The sequence below is a fragment of the Coregonus clupeaformis genome, unplaced genomic scaffold (genome assembly GCF_020615455.1).
Source record: "Coregonus clupeaformis isolate EN_2021a unplaced genomic scaffold, ASM2061545v1 scaf0377, whole genome shotgun sequence".
NCBI classification, from domain to species: domain Eukaryota; kingdom Metazoa; phylum Chordata; class Actinopteri; order Salmoniformes; family Salmonidae; genus Coregonus; species Coregonus clupeaformis.
Genome location: NW_025533832.1, coordinates 307,817 through 327,580, shown reverse-complemented (window position 1 = coordinate 327,580; position 19,764 = coordinate 307,817). Strand labels below are relative to the sequence as shown.

Here is a 19,764-nt window from a genome sequence, read left to right as displayed (position 1 = left end):
TTCAGTATAAGGCCTTTGTAATGTAAATGTGGCCTCTGTGTGTCTGGGTTCATGCTTTCTTGTTCTAAAAAGTGTTTTGGTCTCAGCAACAGGCTCTAACCAAACACTTTCAACTAATCAAATCGTTTAGAAAACTATGCGAATTGATGCGGAAATTTGGAGGACATTAGGAAAATTACAAATGTTCTTGATAATTTGTTTCCAATCATGTCCATAGCTCAATTTATCTCTAAAACAGCCACCATATAGCATTGGCAGTTACTTTTAGGGTGTTTTCACATATGAAATTGAGTACCTTGGTTCGGTTTCCTGGAGCATTTTGAGAGAACTCGACCGAATACGTTTTGCTTTCACAAGACCTGGAAATAACAGTTTCAGGGTGTGATTAGCAAGATGCACATTCTACATGACGTTAGCGAGCTAGCTTGTTTACAGTTATGCGAAATCTGGACCCCTACAAATCAGCTGGGCTAGACAATCTGGACCCTTTCTTTCAAAAAATTAGCCGCCGAAATTGTCGCAACCCCTATTACCAGCCTGTTCAACCTCTCTTTCGTATCGTCTGAGATCCCCAGAGATTGGAAAGCTGCCGCGGTCTTCCCCCTCTTCAAAGGGGGTGACACTCTAGATCCAAACTGTTACAGACCTATATCCATCCTGCCCTGCCTTTCGAAAGTATTTGAAAGCCAAGTTAACAAACAGATCACCGACCATTTCGAATCCCACTGTACCTTCTCCGCTATGCAATCTGGTTTCCAAGCTGGTCATGGGTGCACCTCAGCCACGCTCAATGTCCTAAACGATATTATAACCGCGATCGATAAAAGACAGTACTGTGCAGCCGTCTTCATCGACCTGGCCAAGGCTTTGGACTCTGTCAATCACCGCATTCTTATTGGCAGACTAAATAGCCTTGGTTTCTCAAATGACTGCCTTGCCTGGTTCACCAACTACTTCTCAAATCGGAGGGCCTGTTGTCTGGACCTCTGGCAGTCTCTATGGGGGTGCCACAGGGTTCAATTCTCGGGCCGACTCTATTCTCTGTGTATATCAATGATGTCGCTCTTGCTGCTGGTGACTCTCAGATCCACCTCTACGCTGACGACACCATTTTGTATACATCTGGCCCTTCATTGGACACTGTGTTAACAAACCTCCAAATGAGCTTCAATGCCATACAACACTCCTTCCGTAGCCTCCAACTGCTCTTAAACGCTAGTAAAACTAAATGCATGCTCTTCAATCGAACGCTGCTTGCACCCGTCCTCCCGACTAGAATCACTACTCTCGGCGGGTCTGACTTAGAATATGTGGACAACTACAAATACCTAGGTGTCTGGTTAGACCGTAAACTCTCCTTCCAGGCACACATTAAGCATCTCCAATCCAGGATTAAATCTAGAATCGGCTTCCTATTTCGCAAACAAAGCCTCCTTCACTCATGCTGCTAAACATGCCCTCGTAAAACTGACTATCCTACCGATCCTTGACTTCGGCGATGTCATTTACAAAATAGCTTCCAACACTCTACTCAGCAAATTGGATGTAGTCTATCACAGTGCCATCCGTTTTGTCACCAAAGCCCCATATACTACCCACCATTGTGACCTGTATGCTCTCGTTGGCTGGCCCTCACTACATATTCGTCGCCAAACCCACTGGCTCCAGGTCATCCATAAATCACTTCTAGGCAAATCCCCGCCTTATCTTAGCTCATTGGTCACCATAGCAACACCCACCCGTAGTATGCGTTCCAGCAGGTATATCTCACTGGTCATCCCCAAAGCCTACACCTCCTTTGGCCGCCATTCCTTTCAGTTCTCTGCTGCAAATGACTGGAACGAACTGCAAAGACCTCTGAAGCTGGAGACTTATCTCCCTCACTAACTTTAAGCATCAGTTGTCAGAGCAGCTTACCGATCACTGCACCTGTACACAGCCCATCTGTAATTAGCCCACCCAACTACCTCATCCCCATATTGTTATTTACATTGTTATTTATTTTGCTCATTTGCACATCATCTTCTGCACATCTATCACTCCAGTGTTAATACTAAATTGTAATTATTTTGCACTATGGCCTATTTATTGCCTTACCTCCATAACTTACTACATTTGCACACAATTGTGTTATTGACTGTACGTTGTGTTTATCCCATATGTAACTCTGTGTTGTTGTTGTTTTTATCACACTGCTTTGCTTTATCTTGGCCAGGTTGCAGTTGTAAATGAGAACTTGTTCTCAACTGGCTTACCTGGTTAAATAAAGTTGAAATAAAAAAAAACTTGCGCTGCCGTGTCACAATATCTGGTACTCTGGTCCTGGATCTTGGACCCTCTAGTCATGCAGGTCCAGGATTCATTTCAGCCAGGGTTCGTTTGCGTTTCACAAATGTTTTATATGTGAAAGCGCCCATAGATAAATGACCAAATGATAGGGGGCCATACTGAACCACATGAAGATGGGACCAAGAGATGAAGAGCAATGTGTCACGAGCTTCTGTTAATAAACTGCCACTGTAAATGCCAGACAGCCTTAGCTAGCAAGCTATAACCCCACGTTTTATATCAGTGTAATGCACACATTCAAGAACATGGCCATGCTGCTACCCTTCATTTACCTCAGAAAATGGCTTTGAAAACAAAGAGGCAAGAATTATTTGATATTAACACCATGACCCTATAGGGAAAGGATCAACTGAGTGCTGTGCTAACCGGTGTGGAAAGAAGCCATCTCACCGTACACACAGAGAAAGGTACTTGGAGTCCTTTGCACGTATATTATTTCCGAAAATGTGATTTCAAATGTTTAAAATGTCAAGAGAATGAAAAATTGAAAACGCACTTATGTTAGTCTCCAGTAGACAGCATATACTGTAGCTACAGAGATGTTGTCCTTGAAATCAAATCCAGCTGACAGACACACGCACGCATGCATACAACATTTGATTTCATCTTGGCACCAGACACATTATTTATATGCAAAACTCCCAGAGCCTGAAGTCCTCTTGTTAATATAAGCTTTTCTCACCGCTCCGTGTGACTGACGTGTAGAAGCAGCGGCGTTCCGCCTGTGCTCTGATCAGAAGCGTGAATACGGAGCACGGAAATGAGAGGTCAGTGGAATTTCGGAACACCGTAGTGTGTTCTGAGTGGAGATTAGCCCCTGGATGCGGTGAGCCAGAATTTATCCCAGTTCAGCACTCCGAGAGGGGGAATTGAACCGCGGTTGGTTCTCGGGAAATGACATTGAAGTGAATTCACGGTCATCAGGTTTTACATTAGATTTCCATTTTATTCTCACTGCATGGGTGAGGTGTTTGCATGGCACAGATGAAACACATTCGATTCCATTCAACATATTGTTTATAATGTAGATATGACCTAAACAGAAAAGACACGCTTAGGGTAGAAGTTGACCCCAACCCCAGATCTAGGATCCGATGACCTTATACCCCCTAATCCTAACCCTAACATTAGAGGTATGAAAAATGAATGAGCCTGTAGTCCTACCAATGGTTATGGGTATTTTCTATTCCAAGACATGTACATGTTGGATGCACATCTGCCTTAAAGTGTCAATGTAGATGATAGCAATAGAAACCTCTAGTGGTAATGGTCGGATTAACATACTCTGTCAATCAATGAATCACGGATGACTTTGGATAGCAGACAGCTCCTACTAGGTTAAATCGGTAACCAAATACACTGAGTGTACAGAACATTAAGAACACCTTACTAATATTGAGTTGCACCCCCCCCCCCCTTTTGCCCTCAGAACAGCCTCAATTCATCGGGGCATGGACTCTACAAGGTGTCGAAAACGTTACACAGGGATGCTGGCCGATGTTGATGCCAATGCTTCCCACAGTTGTGACAAGTTGGCTGGATGTCCTTTGGGTGGTGGACCATTCTTGATACACAGTGGAAACTGTTGAGCGTGAAAAATCCAGCTGCATTGCAGTTCTTGACACAAACCAGTGTGCCTGCCACCTACTACCATACCCTGTTCATAGGCATTTTAATATTTTGTCTTGCCCATTCACTCTCTGAACGGCACACATACACAATCCATGTCTCAGTTGTCTAACCTGTCTCCTCCCCTTAATCTACACTAATTGAAGTGGATTTAACAAGTGACATCAATAAGGGATCATAGCATTCACCTGGATTAATAATATAATATAATAATATAATAATAATAATAATATGCCATTTAGCAGACGCTTTTATCCACCTGGTCAGTCCACCTGGTCAGTCTATGTCATGGAAAGAGCAGGTGTTCATAATGTTTTGTACACTCAGTGTAGGACGTTTAACTATTCTGTAAATACTTCACATATATATACACCTTTTGAGGTTGCTCGATCCAGGAGGCATAAGTGTACATGTGTCCATACAGCAACAGGTCATTGCTATTATGCTACTATGTAGTGCTGAATGTTCCTGACTATTGCTTTGGACCACTCAAGCAGTCGAATACCAGCCTATTGTTTTTAAAGAAAATCTGTTCGAGCAGCATTAAAAAGTCTGACATTGTAAAACTCAGCAGGTTCCTAATCATTAGGCTTCAAACAAGAGCAACTGCTGACAACGTTTTCATCAACAGGAAACGCAGATTTATGTACAGTTCCTTCCTCTCCCCCTCTCTCTCTCTCTCTACGTCCTATATCTGAGCCTGTGTCTGAGGCAATATGTTTTAGATTAGCCTTGATTCTACAGGAGGAAATTCTTCTTATTCTGCAAATACTGTTTCCTGTGTCTAAGGGTCTATCTTCTGTGGTGAACGGAACCTCATTTGCTATGTGAAACATGTGTACATACAAATATGTTCCCTCTCCTTCGTGGAGGCAAATAGTCTGCTAAGGATTTGGTTTTACTGGCAGCCAAGATATAAACCTTTCTTATTTAGCCTTCAGGAGAGCTCTCTTTCCCTCTCTAGAGGTGTGCGGGGATTTCTGAGTGTGGGGTCTGTGTGCATTATGTGTTTGTATATATACTGTAAGAATGTGTGTGTTTGAGTGCCTGTTTTTACCAACCCCATTTTCTATCCTAGCTTCCATCCTCTTCCCGCTACTCTGATACACAATACCCCCTATACGCCCCCTCACAGCTTTATTGGGTCTTATTGTCCTGTTGCTCTGATCCAATATGACAGTATTGATTGTGTTGAAATGCAATCTAGGCATAGCTATCAGAGGAGTAAACAAGCTAAATTTAACAAAACACCTCTGCCCCAGCCTTCACACAACCCAAATGAGGAACAATTATATTTGTCTGCTGTAAAAAGAGGATCTATTGTATACTCTCATGGCTATTCATGGACTTTATAAAGAAGGCATTGGGTTGTTGCTCACCATTCACAGGAAGCGTCCTCATTCTGGAAAATCTTGACCTCACTTCCTGAAAGCTAGGTTTGAAAATGTCTGTTTTCAAAGAAAATCTTGGTTGAAGGTTGGAATGACAAGATACAGAATGTACTGAGAGTGTATGCATGTGCACGCTTAGATGACAGAGCTGAACATGTACAGTTGTTTTTCATTCATGCATTCTCATTCACTTGTGGAATTCCAGTTGTCATTCAAAAAATGTCACTGAATAATTTACACGCACAGCTCGAGACTGCCATGCTACTTACTGCTTATCCTACAGCCATTCTCTCCCATTATCCACTAATGTAGGGCTTCAGATACTCTGGAGCTGTTTGAACTCATCTGAGCTGGCGTGTTATGAAACTTTTCAAAAGCATATTTGATGTTATATCTCATTGGATCGATGTAGATATGGGGGGAGTTTTCTTCAGATTTCTGCTGTGAAAACTCCACAGACTCCACTGAGAAATCATCAACCCTCAAATAAACCTGAAGGACACACCATCAATAACGCAATAGAGTAGCCTACCCACTGATTACTTATCCTCAGCGATCGACAAACTTGGGAAAATGTTTGCTAAACGGTGTTCATTCGACTCCGTTGGACTATCTGGGTTCTCTGAAAACCACACAAAGGAAAAGTATCGTGTTGACAAAATATATTCTCTAAATAGTCATGTCAATGTTTGAGCCCACCTCACCAACACACACTGGTTGTGTGTGCTCTCTCCGAGAGCCTGTCTCTCATACTGTGTAAACTGAGTCAATCGTACATGGCACTATTCGTCAGTATCTGTTCTCTTTAATAATATATTAATATGTTTTTCAGTCATTCTCCTGCATTTCTACTTATTTCATCATCCATGGGAATACGGGTCCTGTCCTTCAAGAATTCAGTACATTGCTTGTGATGTATGTAGGTATCACAGCGTCAATTATATCTAATAATCCTCTATATGTCTATAGCAATCTGTTCTGGTAATTTAGAAACAAAAGATGGAGGTGTTCTGCAGGCACTGTAGGCAATTAATTATAAGACACAATAGACACATTCTGTAATTATTGCAGATCTGTCTCATATTTCACTCATACATCTGAGTTGTTAGCGAGGTCCCAGGCATCGTTTCCATGGGTTCAATCATTATAGTGCCTGGGATGGTTTCCATGACGATCTACCACCTGTTGTCTGGTGGAGCTCCCATCTGCTGGGAGACTGAGGTGTGAGGACAGGGCTTTCTGTAATGGGAGTTAATAACTACTGAAGAGGGTGTGGATGATAGAGTATCTGTTTATTCATTTAGGATAGCCTCTCTTGATGTATCCCACTGTCCCCTTCAGACTCAGTCTGGGGAATCAGTTAGAGTTTGGGGTCCTCTTGTTTCCCATATGTCTCCCTAACTTTTGTTACGGCTAATGCTAGTGCATCTCTATGGAAAATATGAGGAAGAGTAGCGTTATTTATTAATGCTATGTAAGAAATTAGATGATTCACACCATGTATGCAGGTGCAGACACGTTTTACAGTGCCGGCTGCACATAGAGGTGGATCATCCACTCTATACAGTTGTGAAAACACTTAGTGCCTTCAGAAAGTATTCACACCCCTTGACTTTTTTCACATTTTGTTGTGTTACAGCCTGAATTTAAAATTGATAATATTGAGATTGTGTGTCGCTGGCCTACACACAATACCCCATAATGTCATAGTGGAATCATGTTTTTAGACATTTTTACAAATTAATTAAAAATGAAAAGCTGAAATGTCTTGAGTCAATAAGTATTGAACCCCTTTAAAATTAGCTTAACAAGTCACATAATAAGTTGCATGGACTCACACTGTGTGCAATAATACTGTTTAACATGCTTTTTGAATGACTACCTCATCTCTGTACCCCACACGTACAATTATCTGTAAGGTCCCTCAGTCGAGCAGTGAATTTCAAACACAGATTCAACCACAAAGACCAGTAGGTTTTCCAATGCCTCGCAAAGAAAGGCACATATTGGTAGATGAGTAAAAAGAAAAAAGCATATGTTGAATATCCCTTTGAGCATGGTGAAGTTATTAATTACACTTTGGATGGTGTATCAATACACCCAGTCACTAAGATACAGGCGTCCTTCCTAACTCAGTTTCTGGAGAGGAAGGAAACCGCTCAGGGATTTCACCATGAGGCCAAGGTTACTTTAAAACAGAGATTAATTGCTGTGATAGGAGAAAACTGAGGATGGATCAACAACATTGTAGTTACTCCACAATACTAACCTAAATTACAGAGTGAAAAGAAGGAAGCCTGTACAGAATAAAAAATATTACAAAACATGCATCCTGTTTGCAATAAGACACTAAAGTCAAACTGCAAAAGATGTGGCAAAGAAATAACATTTTTTTTCCTTAAGAAAAATCGTTATGTTTGGGGCAAATCCAACAAAACACATCACCGAGTACCACTGTTAATATTTTCAAGCATGGTGGTAGCTGCATCATGTTATGGGTATGCTTGTCATCAGCAATAACTAGGGAGTTTTTTAGGATAAAGATAAACGGAATAGAGCTAAGCACAGGCAAATCCTAGAGGAAAACCTGGTTCAGTCTGCTTTCCAACAGACACTGGGAGATAAATTCACCTTTCAGCAGGACAATATCCTAAAACATAAGCCAAATATACACTGCAATTCCTTACCAAGATGACATTGAATGTTCCTGAGTGGCCTAGTTACAGTTTTGACTTAAATCGGCTTGAAAGTCTATGGCAAGACTTGAAAATGGCTGTCTAGCAATGATCAACAAACAACTTGACAGAGCTTGAAGAAATTTTTAAAGAATAATGTGAAAATATTGTACAATCTAGGTGTGCAAAGCTCTTAGAATTACCCAGAAAGACTCACAGCTCTAATCGCAGCCAAAGGTGATTCTAACATGTATTGACCCAGAGGTGTGTATACTTATGTAAATAAGATTTCTGTATTTCATTTTCAGTACATTTGCAAACATTTCTAAAAACATGTTTCACTTTGTCATTATGGGGTGTATGTAGATGGGGGAGAATTTTTTTTATGTAATCCATTTTGAATTCAGGCTTTAACACAACAAAATGTGGAATAATTCAAGAGGTATTAATACTTTCTGAAGGCACTGTATGTGGTTTTTCAAGAGGCCTGCGCTTAGCTGAAAAACATGTAACACCTCAGTGATATTTTTAGGCTGTCACATTTTATCATCGAACATATTTGAGTTCAAAGCCTTTGAGATGGGGCTTGTACTGAGCTCTGAGGTATACCACTACATTGTGTACTATTGCACTGAGGTGTTCTTTATACATACAGTACAAACACAGACGGTAGGCATTATAGATGAACCCTGGAGGATGACATTCACCATGTTTTCCTAAGAAGTAATACCATCACAGCTGGAGCTGTGGTCGTTGGTATCCCTCCCCAAAACATTCTCATACATTATATAAACCAAGAACAGAAGTAAAGAAGATTAAGGACTTGAGAGTAAACAGAAATGCATTTGATGCCAGGAACAGGGTGCCTGTAAATAAGGAATGGAAATCTAGCCTTGTTGAAGGGCTCTAATCCTTACTTTAACCACAAGCTACTTTTTCTAATTCTAATCTCCATATTTTACTATTCTAATTTTGGATCTTCCAATCAATTCGCGTCAAATATTTATCTGATTCAAGTGTGGCTTCTTTCAATGGAACCCTAATGTCAGAAAATGTTATGGAAATGGACTCGAACCTAAAGTGAGGAAGGGGAAACTCATGTACTGTTGTGGTGCCAGACCTGGGCTCAAATAGTATTTGAGATCTTGAGTGTTTACTTGATCCTGCCTGGAGTGCCAGGTGGGCAGGGTTTTCACTTTTGGGACTATTTCGATTGGTTCAATTGCGCCAGGCAACCTCTGTCAAACACAGCTAAAGTATTTGAACGATTTAGTATACTATTTGAACCCAGGTCTGCTGTGGTGCACAGCTGAATGTCGTCAAGATTCATATGGGCATTGATAAACGCCTGCTCATTTAACACTGCTTGTCTCTCAAGAGCTGCCCGTCTCCGAGCAACAGGGCTGTCAACGGATCTACTTTCTCAACAAAACTCGCTTCGGAGACTTCCTGTCAAGCAAATCTGATGGAGGGAGAGACTTATTTCCAGAGAGCCCTTTTTGCCATTTATAAACCTTTTTACTGGCTGAACAAATTACAGGTAGTTTTCCTTCCATCAAGTTGCCGAGCGCCTTTTAATTTAGCCATCGTAAAGTACAGTGTTTAGACATTTAAAGAAGGAGCTTTTGATTAACTCTTTGTTCTTTTCCGCTCTTTTATAGGCTTATGTGTGGTTGTGCTGAGATTGGAAGTAGCAGGGGATGCATATGTACATGGGGATCTACAGAGGGAGGCTTAAATGCACTGTCTAGACTTAAAAGTACAATTACATTTGCATTTTAGCAGTCCTTGTTGGAGCCTCACTGCCTAGTCAAACGACACACTAAACCGAAACTCCTCATCGATTCTGCCTGCTTCGGACTGGTCCAGTCTCTTGATGACTGTCTACTCTTCCCATGATGCAGTCTGTAAGCTGTCATAAGACTGACATAACCTGTCACAACATCTAGCAGGCTAACAGTGACTCTTCCTCCCTCTGGAACATGACCCCTGGCAATAGTTCAGTTTTTAATTATTAGAATGTGTCATCTTCAACACTGTATCTGAGAAGGAAACAGGAGCAGCTTGTCTCCAGGTTATCTCCCACTTCGCCAGAACACAAGGTGTGAATGCCTGTGTGTGTGTGCGTGCGAGCGAGGGAGCATACATGTGTGTGCGTGTCTGTATCTTAGTGTATGTTTGAGAGATTGTGTGCTTACCTGGGTTGGTGTGCCTAAGTCTTAGAGAGTGTGCATTTTTGTTTACCTCTGAGCTAGTGGCGGCCAATGCACGGCACCAGCAGGCCTCTTACAATGACTCATTAGTTAGGTAATTAAGGCACAAAGCTGTGCCCCTGGGCTCCACAGTGGAGCACTGTGAGCTAGGACTGCTAATGATACTGCTAGGGCCAGAGCAGAGAGAGATGGAGGGAGAGTATGGTCCATAAGTTCTGCTCTCAACAAAGGAGGGGAGAGTGGTGGGGGGAAGAAATGGGGAGACGTGCGGACAGGGGACCTGCCGGCATTTTCATTATGTGTCTATGAAAGCTAATGGCACAGGGCAGGGCCTGGAGAGGGGAGACGGGTCCAGAGGTTGTGCTCAGTGGAAAGAAGGGTTCAGGGAGACAGAGTATTTTTAATTGGACACAGAAGAGTGTATGAGCACTTTGGATACTTATACAGCAAGGGTGGGTTAACACATATTTTAAATGGTCTTCTGTGGTAATTTATAAGGACCTTATATTATGTAGTATTTATGTAGGCTTTATGAACTGCCGTAGACCCCATAGGTATTCCCACAATACACAACCATGTACTCCCGTTAGGGGAGAAGTAGAGAAATAGTGAAGGGGTGGTGGCTATTGTCATTCTGAGCACAGTGCTATATTAGTAATTGTCATTTGGATGACATATTGTAGTATCCTAATCCAATTACAAGATGGAGGTCCCTTCAAGATGGAGGTCCCTTTCAGGACATTATACTCTACAGTATGCGTCTCGTTTTGTCATGCAAAACACCCATTCCAAACCCTGTACTCAAAGCAGCTAACTTTTTCAATTGAAATAAATGATACTATAATCTTCAAGTTGTGTGTATATCAGTTTGAATATGATATTGTCCATAAGCAAATTGAGTTATTAGTGTGGTAGGAAAATAAACTGTGCTTTAATTGTGATGAGGGAAAATGATGCTGAACAGCAGATAACAGGAAGAACGTTTCACTTCTCCCTGAGTCCTAATAGCTAATTTATTCTGTGTCTATTTTTCCCCACTCAAGGTTCATGCAAATCGAATTGAACCATGTCCCCCAGCGGCGGAGTACCGAGCCCTCGCGCTCAAATCTCTCAGCTCATTAATTTCCTATTTACTCATATATTTTTTTACACATTGACTGATGGAAGTGTAACAGCCAAGCTCAACGGTGCTTACATGGTACTGATGGTAGAGGGCGAATGAACAATTGAGCCGGTGTCATTAGAGGGGATGTCAGAGTATATACATGTCTTTATGCTGCATGGCAAGTGGGGTGTATGATGCTAAAATGTTGTAAACATTTTGGCACTGCAACATTTCATCATTAGAGCATGTCAACATAGTGACATCTACTCTTTGTAGTTAGAATATATTTCACCTGGTCTGACATTAGTTGAATGTCACCTTTGATTACATATACAGTGGCTTGCGAAAGTGTTCACCCCCTTTGGCATTTTTCCTATTTGTTGCCTTACAACCTGGAATTAAAATAGATTTTTTGGAGGTTTGTATCATTTGATTTACACAACATGCCTACCACTTTGAAGATGCAAAATATTTTTTATTGTGAAACAAACAAGAAATAAGACAAAAAAACTGAAAACTTGAGCGTGCATAACTATTAACTCCCCCAAAGTCAATACTTTGTAGAGCCACCTTCTGCAGCAATTACAGCTGCAAGTCTCTTGGGGTATGTCTCCATAAGCTTGGCATATCTAGCCACTGGGATTTTTTCCTATTCTTCAAGGCAAAACTGCTCCAGCTCCTTAAATTTGGATGGGTTCCGCTGGTGTACAGCAATCTTTAAGTCATACCACAGATTCTCAATTGGATTGAGGTCTGGGCTTTGACTAGGCCATTCCAAGGCATTTAAATGTTTTCCCTTAAACCACTCGAGTGTTGCTTTAGCAGTATGCTGATGATCATTGTCCTGCTGGAAGGTGAACCTCCGTCCCAGTCTCAAATCTCTGGAAGACTGAAACAGGTTTCCCTCAAGAATTTCCCTGTATTTAGCACCATCCATCATTCCTTTAATTCTGACCAGTTTCCCAGTCCCTGCCGATGAAAAACATCCCCACTGCATGATGCTGCCACCACCATGCTTCACTGTGGGGATGGTGTTCTCGGGGTGATGAGAGGAGTTGGGTTTGCGCCAGACATAGCGTTTTCCTTGATGGCCAAAAAGCTCAATTTTAGTCTCATCTGATCAGAGTACCTTCTTCCATATGTTTGGGGAGTCTCCCACATGCCTTTTGGCGAACGTGTTTGCCTATTTCTTTCTTTAAGCAATGGCTTTTTTCTGGCCACTCTTCCGTAAATCCCAGCTCTGTGGAGTTTACGGCTTAAAGTGGTCCTATGGACAGATACTCCAAAGTCCGCTGTGGAGCTTTGCAGCTCCTTCAGGGTTATCTTTGGTCTCTTTGTTGCCTCTCTGATTAATGCCCTCCTAGGCCTGGTATGTGAGTTTTGGTGGGCGGCCCTCTCTTGGCAGGTTTGTTGTGGTGCCATATTCTTTCCATTTTTTTATTATGGAGTTAATGGTGCTCCGTGGGATGTTAAAAGTTTAGGATTTTTTTTTTTATAACCCAAACCTGATCTGTACTTCTCCACAACTTTGTCCCTGACCTGTTTGGAGAACTCATTGGTCTTCATGGTGCCGCTTGCTTGATGGTGCCCCTTGCTTAGTGGTGTTGCAAACTCTGGGGCCTTTCAGAATAGGTGTATATATACTGAGATCATGTGACAGATCATGTGACACTTAGATTGCACACAGGTAGACATTATTTTACTAATTATGTGACTTCTGAAGATAATTGGTTGCACCAGATCTTATTTAGGGGCTTCATAGCAAAGGGGGTGAATACATATGAACGCACCACATTTCCGTTATTTATTTGTAAGACATTTTTTGAAACAAGTCATTTTTTTTTATTTCACTTCACCAATTTGGACTATTTTGTGTATGTCCATCACATGAAATACAAATACAAATCCATTTAAATTACAGGTTGTAATGCAACAAAATAGGAAAAACGCCAAGGAGGATGAATACTGTAGCTTATATGATATAATTAAGTGATAATGCCTGAGAAGCCGGTGTTTGGAGGATATATTGTGCCAATATATCCTACAAACACCGGCTTCGAGGGCATTATCACTTTTATACAACAGGTTACCAACATATTGAAATACTGATTGACCCAGTCGTTCAGTCTTTTTGTTCTGTATCAATGGACGCAACCCAGTCGTTCGTTCTAAATGTTCCATTGCCATATTGGCCTGCAACATTATTATCCCTTGCTTGCTAGCTAGCCAACTACGGCTAACTTACAGTCACGTCACAGTGCAGCCAGAATAACAACGAAGTAGCTGCATTTGCATTTGTTTAATTTGTTTTCTAGTTACATTTGTTTGAATACATCCATAACGAGCTAATGATGCATGATTTCGCCTGGCATAGAATATGTGCTTTCTCGTCAGGATACTGTTGTTCAGAGGAGCTAGCCAACAACACAGCTAACACAATCACTTCAAACTAGCTGTTTTCTATTGATATTTCTTTGTATATATCCATAAAAATGATGCTGATTCATGATTTTGACTGGCTGAGAAAAGTTGCCTACCTGTCCGTCTCATCCCGACTCCCGGCACGTTCATTACTATGGGACAGCTGGAGATCGAATTTGAATATTGAAACAATGTTACAAATGTCAGAGAGACAGCAAGGTTTATACAAATCTCCGCTGTTGAAAACTAAATGTTAGTCTAAAAGAAATGTGAGATAATGTCTAGTTTTTTTATAGTGGAGATCAAGTTTATAAATTGCCTGGCTGGGCTGATGAAACAGTAAATTGCTCAGTCAGATGGAACAGAGTAAATAGGCATTTTAACGTCATAGATTTAGCTGGTGGTAACTTGTGGAATAGACACCGGCTGGATTTAACCAATCAGCATTCAGGATTAGACCCACCCGTTGTATAATATGTCACATTTACAGTGCCTTCAGAAAGTTATTCATACCCCTTGATTTATTCCACATTTTGTTGTGTTACAACCTGAATTCAACATGGATTAAATATTGGAAGGGAAAAAACACATCTGAATAAATGTGGGTTTTGACATTCGTATGTAGGTGTCATAACCAGCCATAAAATAACGCAATATACTGTATGTTACAACAGGTGTAAATATATGGGTCATGACAGTGTTACTACAGTGTTGTTGATCCATCCTCAGTTTTCGCCTGTCACAGCCATTAAACTCTGTAACTGTTTTCAAATCACCATTGGCCTCATGGTGAAATTCCTGAGCGGTTTCCTTCCTCTCCAGCAACTGACTTAGGAAGGATGCCTGTATCTTTGTAGTGACAGGGTATATTGATACACCATCCAAAGTGTAATTAATAACTTTACCATGATCAAAGGGAAATTCAATGTCTGCTTTTTTATTTTTATTTTTTTACCCATCTACCAATAGGTGCCCTTGTTTGCGAGGCATTGGGAAAACTCCCTGGTCTTTGTGGTTGAATCTGTGTTTGAAATTCACTGCTCGACTGAGGGACCTTACAGATAATTGTACAGAGATGAGGTAGTCATTCAAAAATCATGTTAAACACTATTATTGCACACAGAGTGTGAGTCCATGCAACTTATTATGTGACTTGTTAAGCACATTTTTATACTCCTGAACTTGTTTAGGCTTGCTATAACAAAGGGGTTGAATACTTATTGACTCATTTCAGCTTTTCATTTTTTATTAAATTGTAAACATGTCTAAAAACATAAGTCCACTTTGACATTATGGGGTGTTGTGTGTAGGCTAGTGACACAAAATCTAAATGTAATCCATTTTAAATTCATGTTGTAACACAATAAAATGTGGAAAAGTCAAGGGGTGTGAACACTTTCTGAAGGCACTGTAACTTATGTCAGCCCAGGTGAAATATATATCCCTATAATGTGGTAGGACCAAGATGATTGAAAAGTATTTGGAACTTGTTTGGATCAGCTTGTTCTTGAGGATGACTCTCACACACAAGAAAATGCATGCATGCGCACATGTGGTCAATGCCAGGCAGTTGCCATGTAAAGAAGATCAACTAAACTAACTACTGTTTATTTCTACAAAAATAGTATCAAACAGTTAAACTTATTTTCATCGAACATGGCCTGTGTGTGAACATTCATCCCCCAGCTAACCTGGAGAAGCAGATAGTTTCTTTTTTTAAATCCCACGTTTTGTTTTCTACTCATTGTTAAATGTGAGTCTTTTGTTTGATGGCTCTGTGATAACAGAATTTTACAGAAAACCAATTTATTGGCTGTCAGCCAGGAGCATTTTCTTTCATTATTTGTCACGGTACGAAATTGTTTTTTTCTTCTGTTTATGTAAGATAATTTATTTTCTGGGTAAGCAGAAAAGGGAAAAGTAATTGGCTTCCTATTTGTTGATAACATTAACCAGACTGCCTCAGTCTGACTATGGGCTTTTCAAACAAGGGCCCTCACATTCACGATATTAAACGCAAACATTGACTTGAGATATACATATACTGCACAGAATCAAATCTGAATGTATCTACCTAAAAAATTGATTTTTATATGGATTACAGGGTCTTGTCGCCAAATAAACGTTCTCACCGCGTCACACATTTTTGCGAGACCTCGCATTACCCTTCATTAGGCTTCAAAAGAGATGTTTGAATGATAAATATACATATCTGTTGGCCAGCATATAAAGGCTTTTGGATGAGATTTCAGGAGCAGCTCTCACAGCGATTAGAGGCAATTTAAGAAGACCCCTATGGGTGTGTTTCCATTGGCTCCTAATGAAAACCATATTCCATATTTACTCATCTCAATGGAGTGTTCAGAGACTAAGCAGAGAGAATTCTAGTCAAGTTATTATATATCCACCATCTCACATACCCAGCATACATGCACAACACAGATACAAGCCTCAAGGGAAAGGACAAAGTGTTTGTGAATCATCAAAATGGGAAAATAAGATCACAGATCACAGAAGCATTAATTACATTTCCAACGGCAGTAGGGCAGAAAAAAATAGAAATCCACACATTTTGCGAGGGTGGCCTATTTCTTTTCTCTGTCATGCCTTTTAGCTCTGGGAGCTCCTGTATTGTGGCAGAGTAGGACAGAGTGTGATTGAGAAAATGTGGGGATATTTTTAGCCAACCAGTCACTGGCCTGAGGGGACAGAGGCTTTTTTGTAGCTGTTTCACAATGAACCTCTGGATCCATGCCCAGGAGAGACTTCAGATCCTCACTGAATCAGCTTTCATCTCTTCCACAATGCTGCTGTTTCCTGGTTGGCAATACAAGGCTTGCTCCACTACTCCCCTTTCCTATATTGTTATGCTGGTGATATACTGCAAGGTTTCCCAAACTCGGTCCTGGGGCCCCCCCTGGGTGCACGTTTTGTTTTTTGCCCAAGCACTACAGAGCAGATTCAAATAATCAAAGCTTGATGATGAGTTGGTTATTTGAATCAGCTGTTTATTCTAGGGCAAAAACCGAACCATGAACCCACGGGGGGGCCCCAGGAACCGAGTTTGGGAAAGCCTGATATACTGTACTGTAAGACATACTATTGTCTTTAAGTAATGTGCTAAAGACTGGTAGAACAATTGAGTTATTATATTAATTCACAGATACTCAGTTAACAAAGTGAAATCTATCAACAAAAATAATTGGCAATTAGAAACAGACACAGTACGTCTTATTGATTTGTAGTTTGGCTGGGAAAACACCCTAACTTCATCATTTCACTTGAGTGAACCCATGTATACACCACCATCACTCTGCTGGAGCTATTCAACCACAAATCCTAATGTGAGAGTTACGCTAATATTGTCGGTAGCGTTTCCTTATTGATGTACTATACAGCGATATGAAGCTGTGAGTATTTCTCTATGACAAATTATCCTTCACTGACCTGACTGTGACCTCTCATATACTTTCCGTTTCGGCGTTCCCATGGACTTTGCCTTTTTCTTCCCACTGTATGCCGCATTGATTCCAATTACCAGCAGTGACATTCCCACAACTTGTTTCACATGTGACAGATCACACAGACAGACAATGAGACTCTGCATCCCTCCTCTCCTCCTCCTTCCCTCCATCCTGCTCTTTGTCTTGACTGTCTCCCACGCGGGCCAGCTGTTTGGACCGGTTTAAATGTCGCCTCACAGTGCGTTCTGGGAGCCCAGCCGCCAGGCACTGTCGGGCCAAGCACTCTCTCTCTCTCATTTCTCTATCCCTCTCTCTCCCTGAACCGCCACTCATTAGCATACACTCTGTTCTGATTGGCCGTCCGGACAGAAGCTGTGTTGCTCGTTGTTCCACAGCTCGGCGATTCTGAGGCAAGGCTGACACTTTGTCTGCTGCTGTTGTGCATGGCTTGGCCGAGCTGCTTGGATTGTGCTGAGACGACTGGAGACGACTAGGCTTAAGGAAAAACTAAGATAAAATACCCCCCCCCCACCACCACCACTTCCTTATCCCCCCACGTCAAAATATCTGGTCACTCAGCGAGTCTACTATCTCATTAATACCAAGCGTCTGTCTTCCCCACTCCTATTGGGAGGTTAAGCCCTGTCGAGAAGACATCAAAGCTCTCCTCAGAAAGCGGCTCGTATCATAGAGCTAAACAATCAGCTTTGATTGGATTTTTATCCTGTCTTATTAACTCTCAGACCAGGGAGCCAAAGCCAAAGGCATGATGCTAATTGCCAAAACAAACTGAAAACGCTCCGTGGATCAACACTGACATCCGGTCCTGCTTACGTTTGGGTTGTTGTACTGCAGTAAAGTATTATGACATTTGATAGGGATGTTTTCTTTTAGGCAATTTGGTTGACCTCCCTCTGTATCTCTATTTGACCTGGTTGTGAATTAGTTCAACTAGATGAGACTTTTCTTGTTTGTACATGTATGTTTAAAAGTCCTAAAGAAGTCCAAAAGCCGAAACGCGTTGGTTCTACTTTTAACAATAAAGAATGTTGCTGAATCTCCTCTCTGTTTATCACGTTTACCTGAATTTGAGTATCATTCACTCGACTGGACTACTATTACTAGTACTATTGCAGTCTTTACTATCACTATAACTTCCACTACCATAACAAAACACCTGAAGCAATCACACAGAAACTGTACCTTGTCTGGTTCCTTATCTCTGTCTCTTTCCCTGTCTTTCAGATGGCTCATCTACACTGTGTCTTTCGTCTGTGTGGGAGCTCCCAGCCCAGCTCCAGGACCTGTACAAGCAGGGTTTCTCCCTGGTTGCCGTTCACCCCTTCATTCATCCCTGTGGTCCCGACACAGTCAGCCCTCAGCACCAGCTCTACAGGGCCGTGCTGATCCGACTCGATGATGGGTACGAATACATACACATTTCATTTATTCAGAGCACCTACATTGACACAATTAGCATAAGCCTTATCCAGGGTCAATAGATTTGTGTTTACGTAATCTTTGTCATTACGTAATCTGTACAGCAAATAAAAATTTATATTACTACATGGATGTAGACACTGGAATGCAATGATTCATGTTGACAGCTGTATTTTGGTATTACAGAGGTTGTTTTGGGCTAGCTGTCACAGGGCTATTGTTTTGGACGTTAGCAAGCAAATAATCTCTTTCCAAGCTTTTGATGCTCCGGCCAACATGTGGAAGGGCCCAAAGTCACAGCTGCCCCCCACATCTGCCCTCCACCCGGGCCCCTGTCAGTGTCGCGAGCCCTGGGTGAATGTCAGCTTGGATCAGGGCATGGATTTACTCAAAGTGTATGTGAAGGGCATGGCAGGGTGGTGCTGGTGGTGGTGGTTTCCGGCTGAAGCCCTGGCTGGCCTCGCGTGCCCCGTGTTCTACCAGCTGGCTGTTATGAAGGACAGCGGTTTCATGCGTGTTTACTGAGAGTGTTAGGCCACATACAGGTCTCTGGGAATGACTGCCTGTGTGAAGTAGAACCAGACACTCACTAGTCACTTTCCCCACAGAGAGGTTAGAGGGGCAGCATTTGAACCTCTCACCCTCCCCTCTTAACAGTGTTTTATAGCCTGGTCTGTTCTCTCTCGTGGATCCAGAGCCCTGGGGTCGGACAGTGACGCCAGACTCCATAAATCCCCGGACTCTCCCCTCGTTGATAAATGATCCAGGAATTCACCTCAAGATTCTTAAATAAGTAATTCCAAACATGGACAAATAATTCCTGCACATTCCTAAGTATATTAGGATTTGGCCTGTTGTTCTTGTTTTGCACTTCCTGGTTGCCTAGTGTTGTCTTGAAATGATCAAACCATTTGGCTGGTACAGGTGGAGGGCTTAGTTAGTTGTAAAGCACAACAATCCATCCACCCATGGCTCTTGCCTTCTTTCTAAAGACAGCCTGTGCCCATTAATGAGCTCCTAGGGTCTAGGGAAATACATCACACCTCTCTCATACTGTCGCCACATAGAAACCACACA

At 41.7% G+C, this 19,764-nt stretch overlaps 1 protein-coding gene across 2 annotated transcripts in view; it reads left to right on the top strand.

The window, feature by feature from the left end:
* Window positions 1-19,764, top strand: part of LOC121563380 (raftlin-like) — a 77,965-nt gene that overhangs the window by 13,945 nt on the left and 44,256 nt on the right. For both annotated transcript variants that reach the window (XM_045215140.1, XM_045215139.1), the window contains exon 3: window positions 18,493-18,670. In XM_045215140.1, coding sequence (XP_045071075.1) covers window positions 18,493-18,670 — 178 coding nt within the window. The remainder of the gene's footprint in view (window positions 1-18,492; window positions 18,671-19,764) is intronic.